Genomic DNA, 20,941 nt, shown 5'->3' on the forward strand with positions numbered 1-20,941 from the left:
AACACTTAAATACTTGCCTCACTCAATAAAATCCTTTCTATCTCCCCCACCACCACACTTTCAGCATGGCATTCAAGGCTCAGTCTTAACCATTTTAGTTTCATGTCTGTCTATAATCTTCCACACACCCTGTGATCTAAACACTCTGCTTTCCTCACTTTTGAGCAAGGTTTGTTTGGAGCAGTCATATGTGCCTAAAACAGTGGCTTCCAAAAATGTTTGACAAGCCACAGTAAGAAACAGATTTTATGTCACAATCTATTGCACATAAAATAAATTTATGTAACAAAGAAAATCTTCTTGAAACTACATTTACCATTACTACATGTGATGTACTCTATTTCCTATTTAATTTCTTTAAAAAAATGCTGGTCATAAACTAATTTCACGAACCTACTAGAATATAAACACCTTAGGGGCAAGGACTAAGTGATCTCTACATGCCCATGGTGTCTGCCCAGCTTTGCGTAGAGTAAGCAGTCATCGATTCAACAAGATTGAGTGTTTACTAAGCACTCTCTGTATCCTGTTAGGTCCTAGGATACAAACATGAATAAGAAAGTGTTAAATCACTACTTAGGAGCTTGAGAGAAGCTCTATTTTATTCCAGATCTTTGAAAGGCACTTTTAGAAATATATTATTTTACATTTCACTAAACATTTTGGAAATCCCTGAAAGTCTGATCTAGTATAATTATTACTAAAATAACCTCATTTCACAGGCAACTATTTGCATTAAACAGATTCTAGATAGTTTTACAAGTCTCTTAAATAAAACTACCTTTTTACTTAAGCTCCCAATGATTACTGGTAAATATGCTTCCTTAAATCCTTTTTTAAAAGTAGTTAGATATCAAAAAAGAAAATTCTAGCAAGATTTTAACCTTTATTCCTCCAAATCCCGGCCCCTCCCCTACCCAAATACATACATGTCACATCAAAAACGTGTTTGTCTGGAAAAAAAAAAAAAACCACACTCCAAAAAAATATAAATATGTAGAAAATGAAATGCAAAACTACAGTTTGTGAAATTTGATGCTTCGGGGAATATAGGATTTAAGCAGCAGCAAAGGCGCACAAGATTTGCATTTGGGACGAGGGAAGGAGTGCAAATAAGGGTGAAAAAACTAGAATAAAAAATGAAGATGACTAAAATAAAGATAAAAGATACAAAGAGTGCAAAAAATAAAGGACTAAAACATGGTAAGGGAGGAAATCTAAAAATGTTTTTGATCTAACAACAGACACTAAGAAAGATATTAAATTCCTATTAGGGTGCTGAACTCTGGTCATTGACCTAACAGGTTCGGTCTTATTTTTTCCAACCATATGTTTCAAAGAAAGAAAGGAAAGACCACACCACAAAACTTTTCAACAACTGATACAGCAACAAAATCTAAATTATCTCTATTTTATATCTAGTAAAAATGGCTAAAAGAAGATACTCAAAATATATCAAAAACTAAGAATTTGCAAAAAGGAAGCCAGACAATGAAGGCTAAATTTTCCTCTTTACATCTAGTAAAAAGGGCTTAAATAAAACTGAAATTACCAAGTACTAAGAATTTGTAGTTGCATTTTTTTAAAATAGCAGGATAGTATTAATTCAGTAAAAAGAGGAGCAATACATAACGTGACAGACTAAGCTTAAAAACATCAAGAGTAACAACAGTTAAACAAACTTACAGAAAATACAAGAGCTAGTCATCCTTGCTAAGAATCTGCTTGCCTACAAACCATTGACTGCTTAAGCAACCAGATTTTATAACAGATAATAACCTATACTGAGATGAATGCACTATTTGCTTCCAGTCTTGTGGTCATCTACTCGATAAACGAATCATTAATAGAAAGGTTCATTATTTAAGATATATTTCACAAAAAGCTAACCAAACGAGAGTTTCTGTTTTTATTTTGAGGAAGATTAGCCCTGAGCTAACATCTGCTGCCAATTCTCCTCTTTTTGCTGAGGAAGACTGGCCCTGAGCTAACATCCATGCCCATCTTCCTCTACTTTATATGTGGGATGCCTGCCACAGCATGGCTTGCCACGCAGTGCCATGTCTGCACCTGAGATCCAAACCGGTGAACCCCGGGCCGCCGAAGCAGAACGTGCGCACTTAACTGCTGCACCACCGGGCCGGCCCTAAGTTTCTGTTATTAATGATAGATAAAATTACTTTCATCAGAATTGAAGTATGGACTAGGCTTGCCTTCAAAGATAATAGCTAGACATTTATATTAAGAATAAATGTTACACTTTCATATATAAACAAACAGCCAGCTCCAAAAAAGTTAACTGATTTAAAAACACTACACAGCTACTCATACAAAGGCTGAGAACATGAGGAAAATAATCCCATTATTTAAAATATTACTTAGTAAAAAAGTGACATGCCAAAACCAAAATTCCAACTATTAAGATACCACATGTAAAAACAAGGCACATTCTTGAGAAGTGCAGAGGGACACTGTTCCTAGAGAGTTCCTCTCTTTTTCTAGTATTTTTTCAATTTGGCTAATGGTGTCTACCAACACATATGTGCAATGTAATCTATTTATCAGCCAGCTGTTCTGGCCCAGTGTGGATTTAGAATCGAAAAACTAAATGTGGCGTTAGAGTTGTATACCAAAATGCAATCTTAAAACAAAGGTATCTTTTTTTAAAGACTCAAATATTTATTATCATCATCATCATGGATAACATCAATATACAGGAGGCACTGTAGTAAGTAGTTGTTTGCAGCATTTTATTTATAACTAAACAACCCTGCCATATAGGTATTGTCAGTCTCCCCATTTTGCAAATGAGGAAACCAAAGCTTGGAGAACTGACTCACCCAAAGTTATCATGAATGGCAGATCTCTAATCTAAGGAGGCTGATCAACTCAAAGTCAGTGCATTTAACCATACTCCTATCTGTTGTCAATCAGAAACAAGCAAACAACAAAAAAAACCAAACCAAAACAACATTAACCACTGCCTCACTCTTACAGGATTTCGAGGTTGTCAAAGAAAGATAATTTTTAAACTCAGGTACAATTCTAATTTAAAATCACCTTTAAAAGACAACATCTGCTTATTGCCAATGCACTCAAGAGCATGTTCTTTCCGAGAAATTAAAAACTTAGGAGGCAGTACACGCAATCCACACTAGGGACTTCCATGGGTAAGCTTTAAAGCAAAATGGTTTTGTACGCACAGAAAAAACTTCTGCATAGATACATGCCAAATTTATAAGTGTTTACTTCAGGGACAGAGGGTGAGATGGGGTAATGAGAAATTTGGAGAACTTTTGTTTGGTATGTTTGGTATACTACATACTTTATTATTGTTTCAATTTTAGGAGAGTAATTTTAAATTACATTTCAACCAGTCAAAATCAAAGAAGCACCTGAAATCCAAATGGTATGAAAAAATGTTACTCCCTTTATCCTTTTATCCTCTTTTTTGAACTTGAACATCTCAATCTTTCTGAGAACAATCGAAAGGAGCATTTGTAAAATTAAGGTCCAAAATAACAAAGCAGCTAGAAACAAATGCTTCCGAATTTATTAGAGCAGAAGTAGTAAAGTACTATGAAAAATACAAATAGTGAAAAGTTATAACATTGATTTTAGGCTGAAGAAGTGCACCTGAACAACAGCGGATAATAATTCTGAAGCATAGAAAAGGAAAAACACAAAAAATGTAAGCTATGAGCTCTTGAAACATAAAGGAATTTAACAGAATCAAATTATCAGGAAAAATATTTTGAACCAAAAGCTATGGAAAAATATTTAAAGTAAAATAAATAGGGTTCATTAACAACTACAATCAATGTTATAAATATGAAATAAAGACGTTACTGAAATTAAAGATGCCGAACACCAGCATATCCAAATAAACACCATATATGTGCGTGAACGAAAAAAATTACCTTCTTTGATGACAAAGAGTTTTTTCCTAAAGTAAAAGTATTTCAAAAGTGCTTCAAACACTGCACTACAGAGGTATTTGAACTGCTGTGGTGTATTAGTGAGGCAGCAGTAAGTGAAAGTGCGCTGGACTAGAAACTTGGGCACCTCAGTTCCAGTCCCCTGCTCTGCCAATGTATGACTCTGAGCATGTATTTAACTTCCCTGAGACTCAGTTTCCTTATCAATAGAGAGGGGATAATAACTACACTACCCTATCTACTTCACAAAGGGTCTCTAAATTCTTAAATGAGATATTAAACAATGAACCTGCTTTGCAGGCTGTTCCATGTATGAACAAAAGATACTGGACCACATGATCTTTTTTAAGGCCTTTCCAACTCTAATTCCATAATTCCACTTCTATTATTGTACAACTTAGGAGCCACGTATGTAATATACCAACATAGGCAAATGAGGTGGGCTTATCCGTAAGTAATACCTTAGCAGTACTACTACCACCTACACTTAGATAGCATTATCATGCTTATACTATTACATAGCATTATTACTACATGTTGGGCATCATTCTGTTTGGCATGCACTGAATCATTTAACCTTCACAGCAACAGAAATTGGTGATCTCAATTGACATACTACGAGTGAAAAGGCCACACTGTGGCTTATGAAGAAGTTTGACTAGTGATAATATGATCTTATATTTCTGAATCATAGTGCTTGAGGGGTTTTTCACAAACATCTTATTCGATTCTTATAAGCAACCTCTTGAGGTAAATAGGGCAGGTACTCTTTCCCCTATTTTACAGAGGAGAAAACTGAAGCTGGGAGAAGTTTAGCTCCTTGACCAAGATCACAAGGATAACAGCAGCCCAAACTAGGTCCCAAACCTGTCTTCTGACTCCTAATCCAGGGTCTGTCCATCACCATACTACCTCCATAACTAAAATGAATAGATGAAAACTACAAATTCGGATCAACTGACCCAACGGAATTTCTTAAAAGGTATTCATCAATACAAAAACTCAAGCTTTTGGACTCTGAAGTATTTTTTTAATACAAAACTGCTGATGCTATAATGCAAAGTAACTTCTTGAACTGGTTGTGTCAAAAACACAGGTAGGGCAAAATATCTTGGTAGTAAGAAATCTAAATCAGTAATTGCCTTTAACAGTATATTTAAATTAAACACTTCAGTACAGACCTGTTCATTCAGCAAAAGAAACAAACCTGAACATCAGACCATCACTGGAATACAACCTGCTGCTCATATTTTGGCTAAGGTGTGTCTAGTAGCTCAGGAGATTAGACAAACAAAGAGAAAGAAAAAGAAATGACCAAAGGCCACTAATAGAAAAGAGGCGGAATAAAGTGTATGGAAATATCTGTATTTCTTGAGGCCTTTCTTACAGGTGAGTAACATCACTTAGCAAGAAGCATCACAATAAAATGACATGTCACCAAAAATCACCTTTGAGATCCAGGCTATAGGATTCCATTACAGGTAAATCCTCTATTATACCAAGGTACTCCTAAGTATAAATCCTAATGAGAAGGGTCCCAGATAAGCCCAATTTATACCAATATGACTGTACCCATAGTTTATGTCAGAATACGTAGTCTGATTATAAAACAGTGCATAAATTAATCGAGAAACTATAATTAGGAGGGAACCAAAAGTCCACATAAGGACCCATTTCAGGAAGTAAAATTCATATACATTCCACTTCAATTTATGCTAATGAAAGCTGGTTGTTCACATTAATACAGACCTGATACAGTTCTTCTAAATTGTACTTAATCGAAGTGCTATTCTGGATAGCTTCCACCGCTTCTTTCAGCTTCTGCCATGTTTCATCTGTGTAGTTTTCTGGTAATTTAGGCTTATCTAGATGATATATAAAAGGTTGACATCAGAATAATATGTACAATATAGTAATAGAAGGATCCATAAAATACAATAACACTATGACTGCTTTTTAGGAGTAATTGTGATCTTCATAATTATTACACCTAAATATTCATGTAACCACTGTATTTAGTTTAGTATAAAGAATAAAATTTCAAATGCCAGCATACTGTTCAAGTCATTTTGACTCACCTATTAAAACTGAAGGTGAGGATTTTATCTCCTATTGACTGTATTGCTTCAAAAAACAAAAATTCAAGAATGACAGATAAAAAATAACAATCCTGATCCTATTCAATCATGTGTAAAACCTAAGTCAGTCAACATGAATTCTGTACATGAGATTTAAAACACTGAGTGCCTATTATGCACAAGGTACTTTATAAACATCTGAATCTTCCTAATAATGCCCTGAGGAAGGTATTATTATCCCTATTCTGCAACTGAGGAAACTGAGGCTGGAAGATTCATTTAGTAAGGCTTGCCCAAGGTCACCACAGCTAGCCAATGGCAAAACTGGGATTCTAATCTAGGTCTGTTTGACCCCTCACATTTATGCAGCATCTACAGAAATTGAGAGAAACATCTTAATTCAGGTTTTAACTTAAACTGCATTTCTGAGCAGAGTAAAATGTTAAGAAATTAAAACATCAAAATGACTCCAGAACCTATGTAGCATTTTTTATAATGAAAAGGAAAAGGAATCTTAATCCAGGATTTAATTTAAACTTCACTGACCAGCAATGAGCTTTTTTTTAATGAAAACACCCAAATATCTTAATAAGGTGTTTTTATTTTAGGAGGGAGAGAAAAAACCCAAACAAAAATCTCTGAAACCAGTATGCAAATACAATTAGGATCACAGCTCATCTCTTTAAAAATCCTTGGCTATTAAATCAACATATTTTAAATGAAACAGTGAACACATTAGTCAACTACAATTCATATTTACTTCAGAAAGGTCTACTATTAAATCAGAAACATTACAACACTCTTGAGAGCTTGGGGATGAGAGAGGAGTGACACAAAAAAATGGTTAAAAATAAACAACACTATAATCCTCTGCTTGAGACAAAATAGAGCATATTCTTGATTTCCACACTAATGTTGAAAACACAAGCATGGAGAATCTAATTTTCTCAATACTAACACTTAGCCGCAAGGCACTTATCTGGTAAATATTACTTTAGTTCATTCATTTACTTCTCCACTTAATATACAATTTAGCATCTAATACCTGTCAGTTAAGGGTGTTGAAAAAGTAAGTCAGAAAAACAGAAACACAGTCAACAGATAAAAAGTAAATCAGCTCAACTACATTTTTTAAAATTGCTGATTTTATATTTGCATCAATGCATTTATAACACTCTCCATCACATCGCAAACACAAAATGAAGAAGTTTTCCTAAAAGCTGCAGGTCAGTGCTTTAAAACCTATTTTAGTGATAAAAAAATAGATGTAGTAATTGATCCTATCTTTAGACTAGTGGTACACAGTTACTACTTCTGTGTTAACACATTATTTTTCACTTCCAAAGCCCACCTTTGGAAAGAAATGCAGAGATCATAAATATTTTTCTCCAAGTACTGCTAACACAATGAGTTTCAAGAATATAGCATTCAACATCATAAATCTAACTGTAAATCTTATTTGAGCATGAACATATCACCATTGCTACCTGCATTTCTAGGGACTGGAGAATGTGGCCTACTGAAGCATAAAAATAAAATTCCCAGCAATGCCAAGGCTCACTATGCACCTGAAATACATAAACCTCTTTAAAATACAAATTTCTCACCTGTAAAATCCGGATCAAACATACCGATTGTCAGTGTTATAAGGAATAACAGATTAGATACGATAGGCTGAGACAGACCTCAAAATACTGCACAGAAACACCCAGTGTATACTTCAGCACAAGGATACTAACCATCCCCGGAAAATGAACCCTCCACCCAAAAAAGGACCTCCCTCCGCCTCACTGATTATGCATAAAACATTAGGCCACCTCTACACTGTTTAATATATTAACATAAATAGAGCACGTGACCGCTCAAGTGTCAAATCCTTAGTAAGTGATTATGGATTTTGGCCTTGGTTACCTTTAAAGTTCTTGATCACTAACTTCTTAGCAGAGCCAGGCTTGCTGTTAGCAAAGCTAGAGGCGGTGGTAGATTTGGCTAGGCCGTTTGCGTGATGCACCGAAGCCACAGAAGAGATTAATATACTCTTATTTTTAAGTTGCTGCTGGTGAGATGTTGCAGCAGTTGGTGAAGAGGAGGAGGAGGAGGAGGAGGATTCCTCAGCCATCTTCGCATCAAACCCTACAAAGTCCACGCCGTCGTCAAAACGCAGCTTCTTCTGTGCCGGTACGTGGCTGGAAGCAGCCACTGAAACCCCCAGGCAGAAGGACGAGGTTGAAGGGGATGCCGAATCCCTGGGTTGTAAAGGAGGAGAGGAAGAGGCGGAATCAAAGTCTTCTCTCTCGTTACTACTGTTACTGCTGCTACTGCTGTTTAACTTTCTCTTCTTTGCAGAGGTGGGCGGAGTGGTGCTGGTATTACCATCAGTGGCAGATCTGACCTCCTGAGCAGCAGCAGCAGCTGAGGGATTGGGGGAAGAAAAACCTGTTGGAAACATGAAAATAGCGGGGTCAACAGGCAGAGGAGCATCAAAAACCTACGTTTATATGCCTGCGTGCGTGTAGGAGAGAAGGTGGCAATGCTAGAGGGGGAAGGGAAGAAAGAAGAGAGGAGAAACACAGAGGACGAGAAGGAAAGTGAAGGGGGGGCTACACCGGGGGAATGGGAGGGTTTGGGAAGGCGGATAGGCTGACACCAGGAGTGAGCAGAACGAGGGGGGAGAGCGAATGAGGAGGCAGACAGGTAAACGGCCGTGCCGTCCCCCTCCCCTGCTTTTCGGTCTCTCTCCCCCCTTTCTGCAGGAGCGACTCAGTGAGTCTGTGAGGCGGCAGCTCCTCCTCCTTTTCTCCCCCTCTCAGGGAGGGGAGACGCCGTGCTTGGGGGGAGGGGGAAGGGGGAGAGAGCCGGGGCTTGTTATTGTCAATAGCACAAGAGGCTAAAGATGGCGCCACTTCCGGTCACGCGGCGGCGAGGGAGGGGCGGCGTCTGTCCCCGGGGGTGGGGGGTGGAGAGAAGCACTGCGGGCGCCCGGTGGGGCGGGGGCGCCGGCTCGCGGGGAGGCGGCGGGAAAGGGGCGGCTAAGGCACCCGAGACGCTGGCGCTCCTTCCTTCGCGCTCGCGCTCCCTCCCCCTCCCTCACCCGCTCACCTTCCCGGGCTGCACTCTCCTCACCCGGCCCACCGGTAACTCCCACCCCCTCCTTAACGGTCCCGCGGGAAGCTTCGCGCCGCAACGCCCTTACCGGAAGTGACTGGGCAGACACTTTTCATAGCGCCCAGATCCCGAAGCCCCCAGGTCCGCAGGACTTGAAAGGGGGGGTGGGGGAGGGAGAAAAGGGGAGGGGGAGAGGTGGAAAGGGAGGAGGGGCGGGCCTTCGGGCACCTTCGGAGCTCCTGATTGGCGATTTCTGGACGCGGGGCGGGCGAGGAGGGGGTGGCGGGAGAAGGAGCGGGAAGGAGCCTGAAGGGGAGGGAAAGTGGTGACGGTGAGGGGCGGGGTGAGCTAGCTGGGAAAAAAGAGGAGGAGGGAGAGAGGAAGGGAGGGAGTAAAAAGTAAGGGAACGGAGAATGGAAACTTTGAAAGAGATAAAGGAATGAGGAGGGGTTGCAAGACGAGGGGAGTAACCCGAAATGGACGAAAATATAATCATGCCATTATGCCCCCTGCTAGGGAGGAATGTCATGTTAAGATAGGAAAAGAAAAAGAGCTTAGATGGAAAGAAAAGGAGTTCTGATTGAGTTGCGCTATAAGTTGTTTCTCTTTTATGTCAAGGACATCACTGACCCAATACTGAATGGGGCCTGAATTTTGATACCTTTCTCAGTAATATAGCTACAAATTCTTTTCCCTTCCTACCAGGAGCATTTTCTAAGATAGCTGGCCGCAGTTAAGCGTGCATTTTAAGGCCAAGAAACGGGAAGGTAACTAACACGCCCCCCCCCCCCAATTCCCAGGACCAACCCCAAGCCCGACCTCATCTGTCATTAACCTAGTAATTTACAGACTAGACAAAGCCACGTCTTTTACCAAACCTCAGTTTATACACTTCGTCCCAAAGAAGACATTTTAGGAGAACAATACTGGCAGAAGTCAATGTTTTCTACCAATGTATTCCATGAGCCCAAATTTTAAAATGGATTACTCATAAGAACAAATCTCTACATTTGATTAAATTAGCAACAACAAACCTTGTAAATTCCTTGTTGGGAGTTTTTATTTAACCCGAAGCCTTTTTTTGGAGGGAGGATGAGAGTACACAATGTCAAATAAAACTAAATTTGCCAACCTGTTGATCATTCTAACTGCAGAAACATTCAACGAGCAGGTACTGAAAGATTTTGTATGCCAGACACTTTACCAGGTCCCTGCCATGGAGAAGCCAGTGGGGGAAGATAGTTTCAAAACTAATTTCCATAACAGTACTATAACAAATGTACAGAGTGCTATGGGAACAGGTGAAACAAGAAATCTGGGGTAATTTTGGAATAGTCAGAAAGAGTTTCACAGAGGAACTGATGTTTATGCTGGGTCTCAAAGTGGGAGTTGCCAAAAATTTTGACAAGAGGGGAGAGGGTGAAAGGCATTCTGGGCAGTGGAAACAGGGGCAAAGCAAGGAGTTGTGAAAGGGCCTGGCCTGTTTATGGAAATATGGAAAGTGCAGTGAGGCTGGAAAGTAGGATGTCTGGTTGGAAGTAAGGAAGATGAGCCTCAAGACTGCCTGGCACACAAAGCCAAAAATTTTGGAGTCTACCCTGTGGGCTAGGGTAGGCAGCATGGAGATAAGCCAGCAAGCTGGGCTTTTAAAAGCAGGGGCAAGACAGGGTTGTGGTTGGAGTAAAAACAGTTTGTATTGTAAAGCTTGAGATAGACAAATCAGAACCCTAAGAATAAATCAATATTCTAACTTTGTTTACCCAGACCCACTGTTTTGGTTTTTTTTTGTTGTTGTCTTGAAAAGTCCTTGATTAAAATGCAGATCCTCTTAGAAAAGGCACCACCTTGGGCTATTATCAGCTTTGTCCTGTTTGATGACAACAGGCAGAGAGCAAAGCTCTAATGGAACTTAGGCCCCAGGGCCGCAGAGAAAGGAGATAGAGGCCTGAAAGGGGGAAGATAAACTCCTATCTGTTTTGAATATACCATATCGCTCTTGCCGCCTAAAATGAGACTGTAAACTCTTAAGGCCAGGGAAGGTGTCCTAACATGAAGCTCTCCTTTATTGCACTTCACATTGCACATAACGCTGAACAATTGTGTAAACGCAGAGTAAATACTTATTGAATGGAATATTTCATTGAATGAGAATAAAATAATGCCGTGCCTTTATAAGGGAGGATTAGCTGGCTAATTTTCAGGATTTAATGAACAAAGTTGTTCTAATTCATATAGTTATATTCCTTAGAAGGGTGTATGGATGGACCAGCTGAGGACTTTTCAAGACAAAAAAAAGTGAGCCTTGTTCTAATTCATGTAATTATATTCCTTAGAAGGGTATATGGAGTGCTAGCTATTTTAAAAATTATAAATATTAGTACAACTGAAAGGGAATGGACATGAAGATAAAAAGAAAACTGCTTTTGCCATACAAAGATAAACTTTTATACTAACATAAAGGATAGCTGAGTCTTGTTAATATTCAACTACATTCTAGTAATAATAGCTCCCAATCTGACATGGTTATCTAAGCCCTTCAGTCTTCCCAGGTAAATGTTAGTTCTAAAAGCACAGATTCTTGGCTCTTGAGCCCTAGCTCACTTTAAATGACCCAGGAGTCTAACCTACTATTTAAGTTTTCCATGAATATCCTTAAGTGAGTTTTGTGGAAAAAATATTTTTTCTTTTTTTTTCTTAGTGATTAGTAACAAGCTTCCTTTTGACATTTTACAACCTCACTTTATTTTGTACCAGGTCAATCCTCACATATTCAGCACATCTTAATATGTAATATTAAGCATATTCAGCAATACCCTTAATACAGATATAAAATTTTAATAATTAATTTAAATTATTTTTTAAATTTAACATTTATATTTTGTGGCACAAACCAATTTAGATATTACTATCTGATGTATGAGGACCAGAACTTTGTGTCTCCTTGGACCCTTGGATCAATTTTTTTTTCTTTTTTTTTGAGGATCAATTTAAAAAGAAGAAAAACCTCCCATGTTGCTTTGTAAAACATCTTTTACATCAAGAATCAACTAATTGGGGCTAGCTAAAACATAAGCATATGTTTTATACACCCAAACGTTTGCCAACCAATGTTAAACACATTCTCAACATTAAAATGCATTTTTCAAGATTTAACTCACTGAAACCACAATAATCAAGGCGTGAGCATAAATTACGGCCATTATCAGACTAAACCAGATCGGGCACTTAACACATATTACATATATAGAATCTTTCATCTTGTGAGTTCAACTCATACCTTAGAAACATTAATTAAACTTTACACTGCTGCCAGATGAGGTATAGTTATTACTGGCCTTCTTTTAATCAAGTAAATAAGTAAATCTGTAGCTATTTATAAAGGTATATATATATATACAGAAAGGAAGAAATACAGAAAGGAAAGAAAGAAGGAAGAAAGACAGAGGACTAGTTTTTCTAATGTCCATTCTCCCATTTCTGTAGGCATCTCTCTAAAAAGTATAACCTGTTTCGCTTTCATCACGAGGACTCCCCGGGGTGCTTGGGTTTGGGTCTTCTCCGGACATCTCAGAGCAGGGGCTTGTTGGTGGACTCTTGGAAGCCTTGTTATTCATGTGTGGGAATTTCCTTAAAAATAGGAGATACTGCTTGCTCAGGGGAATACCCAAGACGATTCTGCAGCAAGTACTATTTAAGAATGTGTCCAGAAAAGACCACTGCTGGGTAAACGGTGGTCCATGTTCTCTATCCACTCTTCTCCAGGACCATCTCTGAAGCAGGGCAACACTGAGAGCGCAAAGCCAGCAGTGGTGAGATTGTAACCATTGTATCATAATAAGGGCTTTGTGATGCAAGCAACAGCAAGGCCCTGCTCTGGGGGACTGAGAAGGCCAAAGCTTAAGCAAACATGATCCCACTACACTATGTAAAGTCACCCTTTGCCCATCCTGGAGTTGCTTTATAGAGCAAAAGGAACTTAATAACAAATGCCGAACCTACAGTACTCAGTAAAATGTAAATAACACAGGTCTCATATTTTTAACAAAATCCTTTATCTTCTATGTAATGTTATCTCATCAACTGAAGACTTACTGACAGGTACATTAACCATTTGAGGACTTAACCCCTTAGCTCAGAGATTTTATCTACTGTCATACCAGTGAACCATCTGGAAAGTAGATTTAAGGCCTTAACAGTTAGGGCCAGGCCATTTTCCCTGGGGGTTTGGGAATGGGGGACCAGATCAGCCACAGGTTACTTCTTCCTTTGGTGCTGCCCAGCACCTGCTTATTGTGGAGTTGCTGGGCCTATTTTTAACCTTCTGTTCACTTTATCCATGACTCTCGCACTCCCTCCACCCCCACCCTGCTTTAAGGTTTGATCTTCCTATGGCATTCAGCTTTTCTTTTGCTCAAGAACAGGGCCAACGGAGGTTTAAATCAGCAGTCCCCAACTCTGACTGTACAACAGACTGTACAGCAGAATTGCCTGGGGAGTTTTCTTAAAAACCCCTTTGCCCTGGTCTGAACCTCATCTAACTGAATTAGAACTCTGGGAGTAGGGCCTCAACTGTCAGCATTTTCAAGAAGCTCTCCAGGTGATTCTCCGCACCTCCGGGGTAGGGACCACAGCTGTAGGTGAAGTACATACCTTTGTGATTTGAATGGGGTTCATAAGCCTTTGTATTCCCTTTAATGCCCGAAATTTCACAATTATTTATTAATTCTCTTTGATAAAATAGCCTCCTTCTCTAGGAATCCTGTTTTCAAAAGCAAATCGTCCAGAGAGACTTAGTTCCTGACCCTTTAAGGTAAACGCTTCTTGGGAACAAAGGATAATACAAAAGTCCTAAATGCCTGGAGGTAAACAGAACTAGGAATAGGCATTGCAATGTAAGGGGAGAAAGTACATTTTGCTGACCTCACAACATTGCCTGGGGCCAATCCTGCTTTGTGATGACTAAGTATTTAAGATCTAGTCAAGTTTGACAGCTTATCCTTACTGCCGACATCATGTTAAAAAGAATTTTAAATATTTTTTATAAGAAAAACAGAGAGCAGACGTTGGGAATGTAAGTTTGGAGCTATCCATTAATGCCCAACTTCTGAATTATCACTCATCATATGGATGTTTCTATTGCCAAGCGCTCTGTTTTTCCTTGATTCTATTAGATGTCCTTTATTCCCACCAATAGCATTATTTCTCTTGCCAATTCATTTGGTCATTCAACAAAAATGTATTGAGCAACTACCCTGGGCAAGGCACGGTGCTAGATGTCATAAGGGAATACAGAACTAATACAAAATTCCATGTGCAGTTGATTTTACAGTTTTTCAAAGGACTTTCACACGCAATCTTATTTTATCCTCTTAACCACACTGTGAGAAGTCAACTGCCATCCCCATTTTACAGATGAGAAACAGGCTCAGGGAAGGCCTGGAACACCACCAAAGTCGTAAAGCACACAGACTTAAACCAAACTTAAAGTTTTTCTCTAACTCCAAATATAGTATTTCCCACGGTTTACAGTTTAGTAAGGAGACATGCTATAAAATTGTCTCAAGTAATAGAAAAGTTAGGAAAAGAAGTTCAGAGCCCCACTCACCAGGAGAAAAAAATGAATAATAAAATAACTCCTTTATTGAGATGAGCCAAATCACGGTGCCCAAAAGGAGACCAAGCTTGGATTCAGTTCAAGCCATCATCAAGCAGGCAGGACACAGGAGCAAGCAATGCACATTCAAGTGGCAGTTTACTTCTAGAGAATTAGTCCATTCCCTGGCTGGACCTTCAGTCAGGCTGATCTTCACCGGAAGTAGAAATCAGCTCCTTCTAGCCAAATCCAGGCAAATACTGAACAAACCTTGCCTGAGAACCCTTCTGATCCAGTCACTGAGTGTACAAAGACAACCCTTGCCCTGACACAGTTCTCAACTGGCCTAGTGGGTGAGGCAGACCATTACAGGACGGAGCCATAAAGGCTGCTATAGGAACACAGAGGAGAGACACCTGAACAGCCAGCCGAGGAAGGCAGAGTGCGGTGGAGAAAGGATCGGGGTGGGGAATTAAGAATAGCTTCCAGAGAAAGTAATTCCACTTAAATCCCTGAGGGTAAGTGGGAATTGAAGGCAAGGGGTGTGGGAGTGAGCAGGGGGCACAAAATCCTGAAGGTGAGAGAGAATAAGGCATATTCGGGAAATTGCAAGGAGGCTAGTTCTCAGGGAATAGTTTCAGTCCTAAACAGAAACTCTGGAGTGCTAAAGAGGGAAATCAAGGCAGCATCCCAGTCTCAAATCTGGTGCAGCAATTCCTAGGCCCCTTAGCACCAGCCCTTACTACTATACCCTACTTGGCTGTTGGAGCTGGGGCTACTGATAATTCTTGCTTTGAGCCACACTGGTTCAGGAGTTGGACTTACAGGTTGGGCTCATCCTTAGATAGAGGAGCTCTGAATCACAGAAGGCTGGGGGTTTGGGTGGGCGGGGGAGGAGGCATGGGAAACAAGATGATAAGACAATACTGGACAATGCTACAGGAATTCAGATGAACTAAAGCAGGGTTTGGGAAATGACAACCAGTGGACCAAACCTAGCCAGCTGCCTGTTTTTATAAAGAAAGTTTTATTGGAACACTGCCATACTCATTCATCTACATATTTTCTGTGGCTGCTTTTGTGCTAAAACAACAGAGTTCAGTAGTTGCTACAGACCATATGGACCACAGAGCCTAAAATATTTCCTATCTAGTCCTCTACAGGAAAAAAATTGCTAATCCTTGCCCTTGAATATACTAAGTGCTAAAAGTAGGGATATGAAAATATTAACCGATGGCACAAAGGAGGAAGTGATTTAAAACATGCTAAGATTAATAAACAATGTATACTCGAAATTACAAATGCTACAAACCATTATAATCCCAGTAAAATTACTTAAAAAAAGACATGCTAAGGATTTTCTGTTCCTAGTCCTCATCACCTTTGATACAGACTTCAAAGAATGGCAAGAGACTATTCTTCAATAAAGTGGCTAAATAATTTGTGGCATATTCATGCAACAAAATACTACACAGCATTGAAAAATGAATTACTGCTTACATGCATAAATCACAGAAATAAAGTTACATAAAAAAAGCAAATCAGAGGAGAATATATACAATTTGCTAACCTTTTTGTAAAGCTCAAAAATAAGGAAAACTCAGGCAGTCCCATTGGCATAGTGGTTGAGTTTATGCACTCTGCTGTGGTGGCCCAGGGTTTGCAGGTTCAGATCCCGGGTGTGAACCTACGCACTGCTCATCAAGCCATGCTGTGGCAGCATCCCACATACAAAATAGAGGAAGACTGGCACGGAGGTTAGCTCAGGGACAATCTTCCTCAAGCAAAAAGAAGAAGATTGGCAACAGATGTCATCTCAGGGCCAATCTTCCTCACCAAAAAAAAAAAAAAAAAGAAAGAAAGAAAAAAGGAAAACTTATGGATATATAATGTGGTAAAACCATTAAAATATAGAAGAGAAATAATAAATACAAAATCCTGGATAGGGGATTGCTCTTGGGGAAGCAAGGGGGGAGAATTTAGGTAGATTCAAAAGCATGTTCTAGTTCTTAAGCTGATGATGGGTTCATGGATGTTTGTTTTATTCTAATGCTCCATAAGCTGTCACACATATTCTTTCATATGTATTAAAATTATGTAATAAAAAGTTTCCAACCTGGTAGAAAAATAAACTTTCCATGGTCCACAAGATGGGGACTTAAAGTTGTTGTAATCTGTATTATTAATTATTACAAATCTGAACTTAATTTACAGTATCAGGATGGTGAGATCTGCAGACCTACAGGTTACCTGAAAAAGGGAACAGTGTGTACAAAGACATGGACGTATGAGAAAAATCATGGCCCATTTAAGCGAATGCAAATATTACTATGCTGGTCACTGACACGCAGCAGGCCAGTGGTGGGTACAGCGGGAGATGAAGACAGAGAGGCAGGCAGGTTTCAGGTCATGCCGACCACTGTATGCCATGCTCCAGAGTTTGCATTCGATCCGGCAGGTCATGGGTCACCACTGAAGGGTTTCAAGCAGGGAAGGGAGTAATATGATCAGCCGTACATCTAGAAATGTCCAGGTCTCAACAACTTTTGACTACAGAATCAGGTGACATCACCCCTTACTCCCTGCTGCCCAAACAAAACCCACTCCTCAAGGGTAACTTCAGTTAACAATTTGCTAATTAAAGATCTTTTTCTATACATTTAGCAACACAGAGTTTTTGCTTTAAAAAAAAGGAATCATACTATATGAATTGTTCTGTAACTTTAATTTTTTTGCATAATATTATATCATGGACATCTTTCCTTGTCAGTATACATAAATCTACCTCACCATTTTGAAGGGCAGCATAATATACTTTATATGGATGTACTACATATTCATGTCACTTTTTTAAAAGTTCTATTTATCACACGTTATTATTGTTTCTTTTTCCCTTTCCTTACTTTTGCTGGACTGACTGAATTTCCTTTTTTTCAACTATTAGTGGTTGGGAAACTCTACATACTATTTACATTCTATTAATGGTTATCTTTTAATTTTGTTTACTCATACAAATAACAGACAAACATTCTTGTAAAAAAAAACAAACGGTAGTGAAGAATATAGGATAAAAATTGGAAGTGTCCCTTTCACTGTTAAGTTTTGTGTGTATCCTTCCTCAACATTTACGTACATATGCATTTGTTTATATACAAACAGGAAGCTTTGGTATTTTTTTAATGGTATCATTACTGTACATATAGCTCTACAATTTGCTTTTTAAACTTATATACATTGGAGATCTTCCTATGACAGTACATATTCTTTCTTAAGGGCTACAAACACACACCACACTTTATTTAAACGCCCCTATTTTTTTGGATATTTGGTTATTTCCAGTTTTTTGTTACTACAGACATGCAGCAGTGAACATCCTGTAACATAAATCTTTGTGAATGTGTAAAAGTATTTATGAGGGTATATCTGAAGAAGTAGAATTGGGTCAAGGAGAAGGTATATTTAAAATTTTGATAGATTGCCATATTTCTCTTCAGAAATATTGTGCATACACTCCCACTTTCAGAATGACTGCTAAGGGGCTGGCCCCGTGGCTAAGTGGTTAAGTTCGCGTGCTCCGCTGCAGGCGGCCCAGTGTTTTGTTGGTTCGAATCCTGGGCACGGACATGGTATCACGCATGAAGTCATGCTGAGGCGGCAGCCCACGTGCCACAACTAGAAGGACCCACAACTAAGAATATACAATTATGTACCGGGAGGGGGTGGCTTTGGGGAGAAAAAGGAAAAAAATAAAAAATCTTTCAAAAAAAAAAAAAAAGAATGACTGCTAAATGCTCACACCATGAGCAACACTAAATTGTTTCTTTGTTTTTTGAGGAAGATTAGCTCTGAGCTAACATCTGCTGCCAATCCTCCTCTTTTTGCTGAGGAAGACTGGCCCTGAGCTAACATCCGTGCCCATCTTCCTCTACTTTATATGTGGGACGCCTGCCACAGCATGGCTAAGCCATGCTTAGGTCTGCACCCAGGATCTGAACTGGTGAACCCTGGGCCACTGAAGCAGAGCCTGCAAACTTAACTGCTGCACCACCGGGTTGGCCCCCAGCAACGCTAAATATTACCAAACTTTAAAGTTTTTGCCAAAATATTACATGAATTCATTCTCACTGTAAAACAACCATAACAAAGCAAAAGCAGAAGTCCCATCTTTACTACCATCCTCTAACACCAATCCTCTCTCCAGAAATTTATTTCCATTTTGCTATTAATTTTTTATTAATGGTTTCATTAGGCTTGATCTTTTTAGGAATAATTTCTTCATAATTTACTCAAGCATCCTATACACATTCTTCACAATCATTTGGACTTAAATCTAAGTTTGACAAGTTCATTTACTCTCCGTTGTCTTCTGAGTTGGCCCCAGCATCACTCCCATCCCCCAACCCAGATCACTGTGCCCTCATCTATCACTTGGGGACTATGTTAGAAAACAGAGAATTCCCTTTTACCGCAGACCTTTCCCATATCTGTACACTGTTATGGATTCACTGACTCTGGTTTCTCAACCAATTTTATCCTATTTCTTTCATATCTTCAAGAAAATTCTCAAAATTTTGGCCTGCGAATCATACCCTTCCCTGTTATCCCTTGTGGTTATGGCTCTGTTTTTTATTTTTCTTCTGATTAAAGCTAATTTGGGGAGAAAAACACATTTGTTCAGACTAACAATTTAAACTGGAAGTATGACATGCTCTTTTAAGTTTCCTTTTAAATTACGATGGCTTGCGCCCCCGCTAGCTTAAATGTCGAGAAATAGACTCCCCTTAAAGTTTCCTCCAGCTTTTTCGGAGGGTTTGCCAAAGTACGATCTCACATGTGAGCTGGACCAGGTCCCTATCTTCTGTTTTGGCCTCTTCATCACCTACAGTGTTAGGGTTGTTGAGGGTCCTCCTGTGGTCACCACTTTGCCGAGGAGAGATTTCTCGACAGGTAACTACGGCTCTAACACGCTTTTCCCTAAATTCTCCACACTGCGGGTAGATAAAGGCTGTAACTTCTAACATACCTCTTCTAAACAGCTGAGAATGACGAAAGGAAGCACAACACGGAGAATAACTTAACATTGCCTGAAGAGGCGGCTTTGCTTAGGGTCTCTTAGCCCGAAAGCACGCGCACGTTTACTAAGTTCCTAAAGGACACCCTCCCCGCGTTTCTCAATCTGGAGGGTGTTGAACTTACCGCTTCAGTTGGACCAGCAGAATTTGTTATTGTTGCCGTCGTTCCATCTAGTCCGATCTCGAAACCTCAGGGCTCGGAAGAAGACCTGTCGCAAACACGCTACCAACACACGCCCTTTCTTAAGGCTGACTTGTGCTCGTGGAGGCTTTCCTGTGCTTTTAACGGCTTTCAAGGATGATTGACAGCAGATCTGACCAATCCCTTCAGGGGAAACCCCACTCGACTAACAGGGGCCTGGTTGGCGCCAAAAGTGAAAAAGCCGGAAAACTCAAAACCGTCTGATATCGATACATTTCCCAAATTCTAGGTTATTCTATCTGTAGTAGTACCATCTCTGGGACATCGGCAGGTCAGCTAAGGTTGTTCTGTGCCAAGACTGGCATACTACGCCGACACCTGGGGGTGGGGGGGAAGGTGTCAGGCTCCCCACGTGGTCTCCACTGAGGGGAAGGGGTGGGATGGGGGAGATGGGGATGGGCGCCTCGTTGTAGACCGCTGAGGGCGGAGATCTGGGAGCCCCACTCCGCCATTGCAGGCGTGGATGAGGGTGGCGCCGCACTTTTTCTGTGGCATTTGGCTAGAGTGAGTCGGTTATCTGTAATTTTCCGTCTTGCCTGGTTACTCCTTTCCTGGTCCTTCGTTTAGACAGAGCAGAATTTTGTGCGGGTTTTATTTGTCTGTGCCGGGTGGTGTTTCTCACATATCTTTTTCCACTATTGTGACTGGAATACGTTCCCCCCCCCCTTTCTATTATCGCCAAAATAAAACAAAGCTATTGGAATATAATAATAGAATGTTAATTGTAAAATCTATGTGGTGGGTATATTGATGTTCACTGTGAATTCTTTAAACTTTTCTGTATGTTTGAAAAAAATTATTTTATTGAGGTCATATTGGCTTAAAACATTGTGTACATTTCAGGTGTACATTATTAAATTTCAGTTTCTGTATAGACTGCATCGTGTTTACCACCAGTAGTCTAGTTTTTATCCATCACCATACATACATATGTGCCCCTTTACTGCTTTTGC

At 39.7% G+C, this 20,941-nt stretch overlaps 1 protein-coding gene across 17 annotated transcripts in view; it reads right to left on the reverse strand.

Moving 5' to 3' along the window:
* CUL4B (cullin 4B) overlaps nt 1-20,080 on the reverse strand; it is a 44,002-nt gene extending 23,922 nt beyond the window's left edge. For 3 of the 17 annotated variants that reach the window (XM_070258352.1, XM_070258350.1, XM_070258347.1), the window contains exons 1-3: nt 19,911-20,080; nt 7,928-8,452; nt 5,688-5,803 (exon numbers count right to left, since the gene is read on the reverse strand). In XM_070258352.1, coding sequence (XP_070114453.1) covers nt 5,688-5,803; nt 7,928-8,135 — 324 coding nt within the window. In that variant the 5' untranslated portion in view covers nt 8,136-8,452; nt 19,911-20,080. Of the gene's footprint in view, nt 1-5,687; nt 5,804-7,623; nt 7,819-7,927; nt 8,453-9,115; nt 9,443-12,626; nt 12,939-19,910 lie in introns of those variants that run through there. The other 14 variants (XM_070258351.1, XM_023634081.2, XM_070258348.1 and 11 more) reach the window with 10 other exon arrangements.
* Between the last annotated feature and the right edge of the window lie 861 nt (nt 20,081-20,941).

This window comes from Equus caballus, chromosome X, assembly GCF_041296265.1.
Source record: "Equus caballus isolate H_3958 breed thoroughbred chromosome X, TB-T2T, whole genome shotgun sequence".
In the NCBI taxonomy this organism is placed as follows: Eukaryota; Metazoa; Chordata; class Mammalia; order Perissodactyla; family Equidae; genus Equus; species Equus caballus.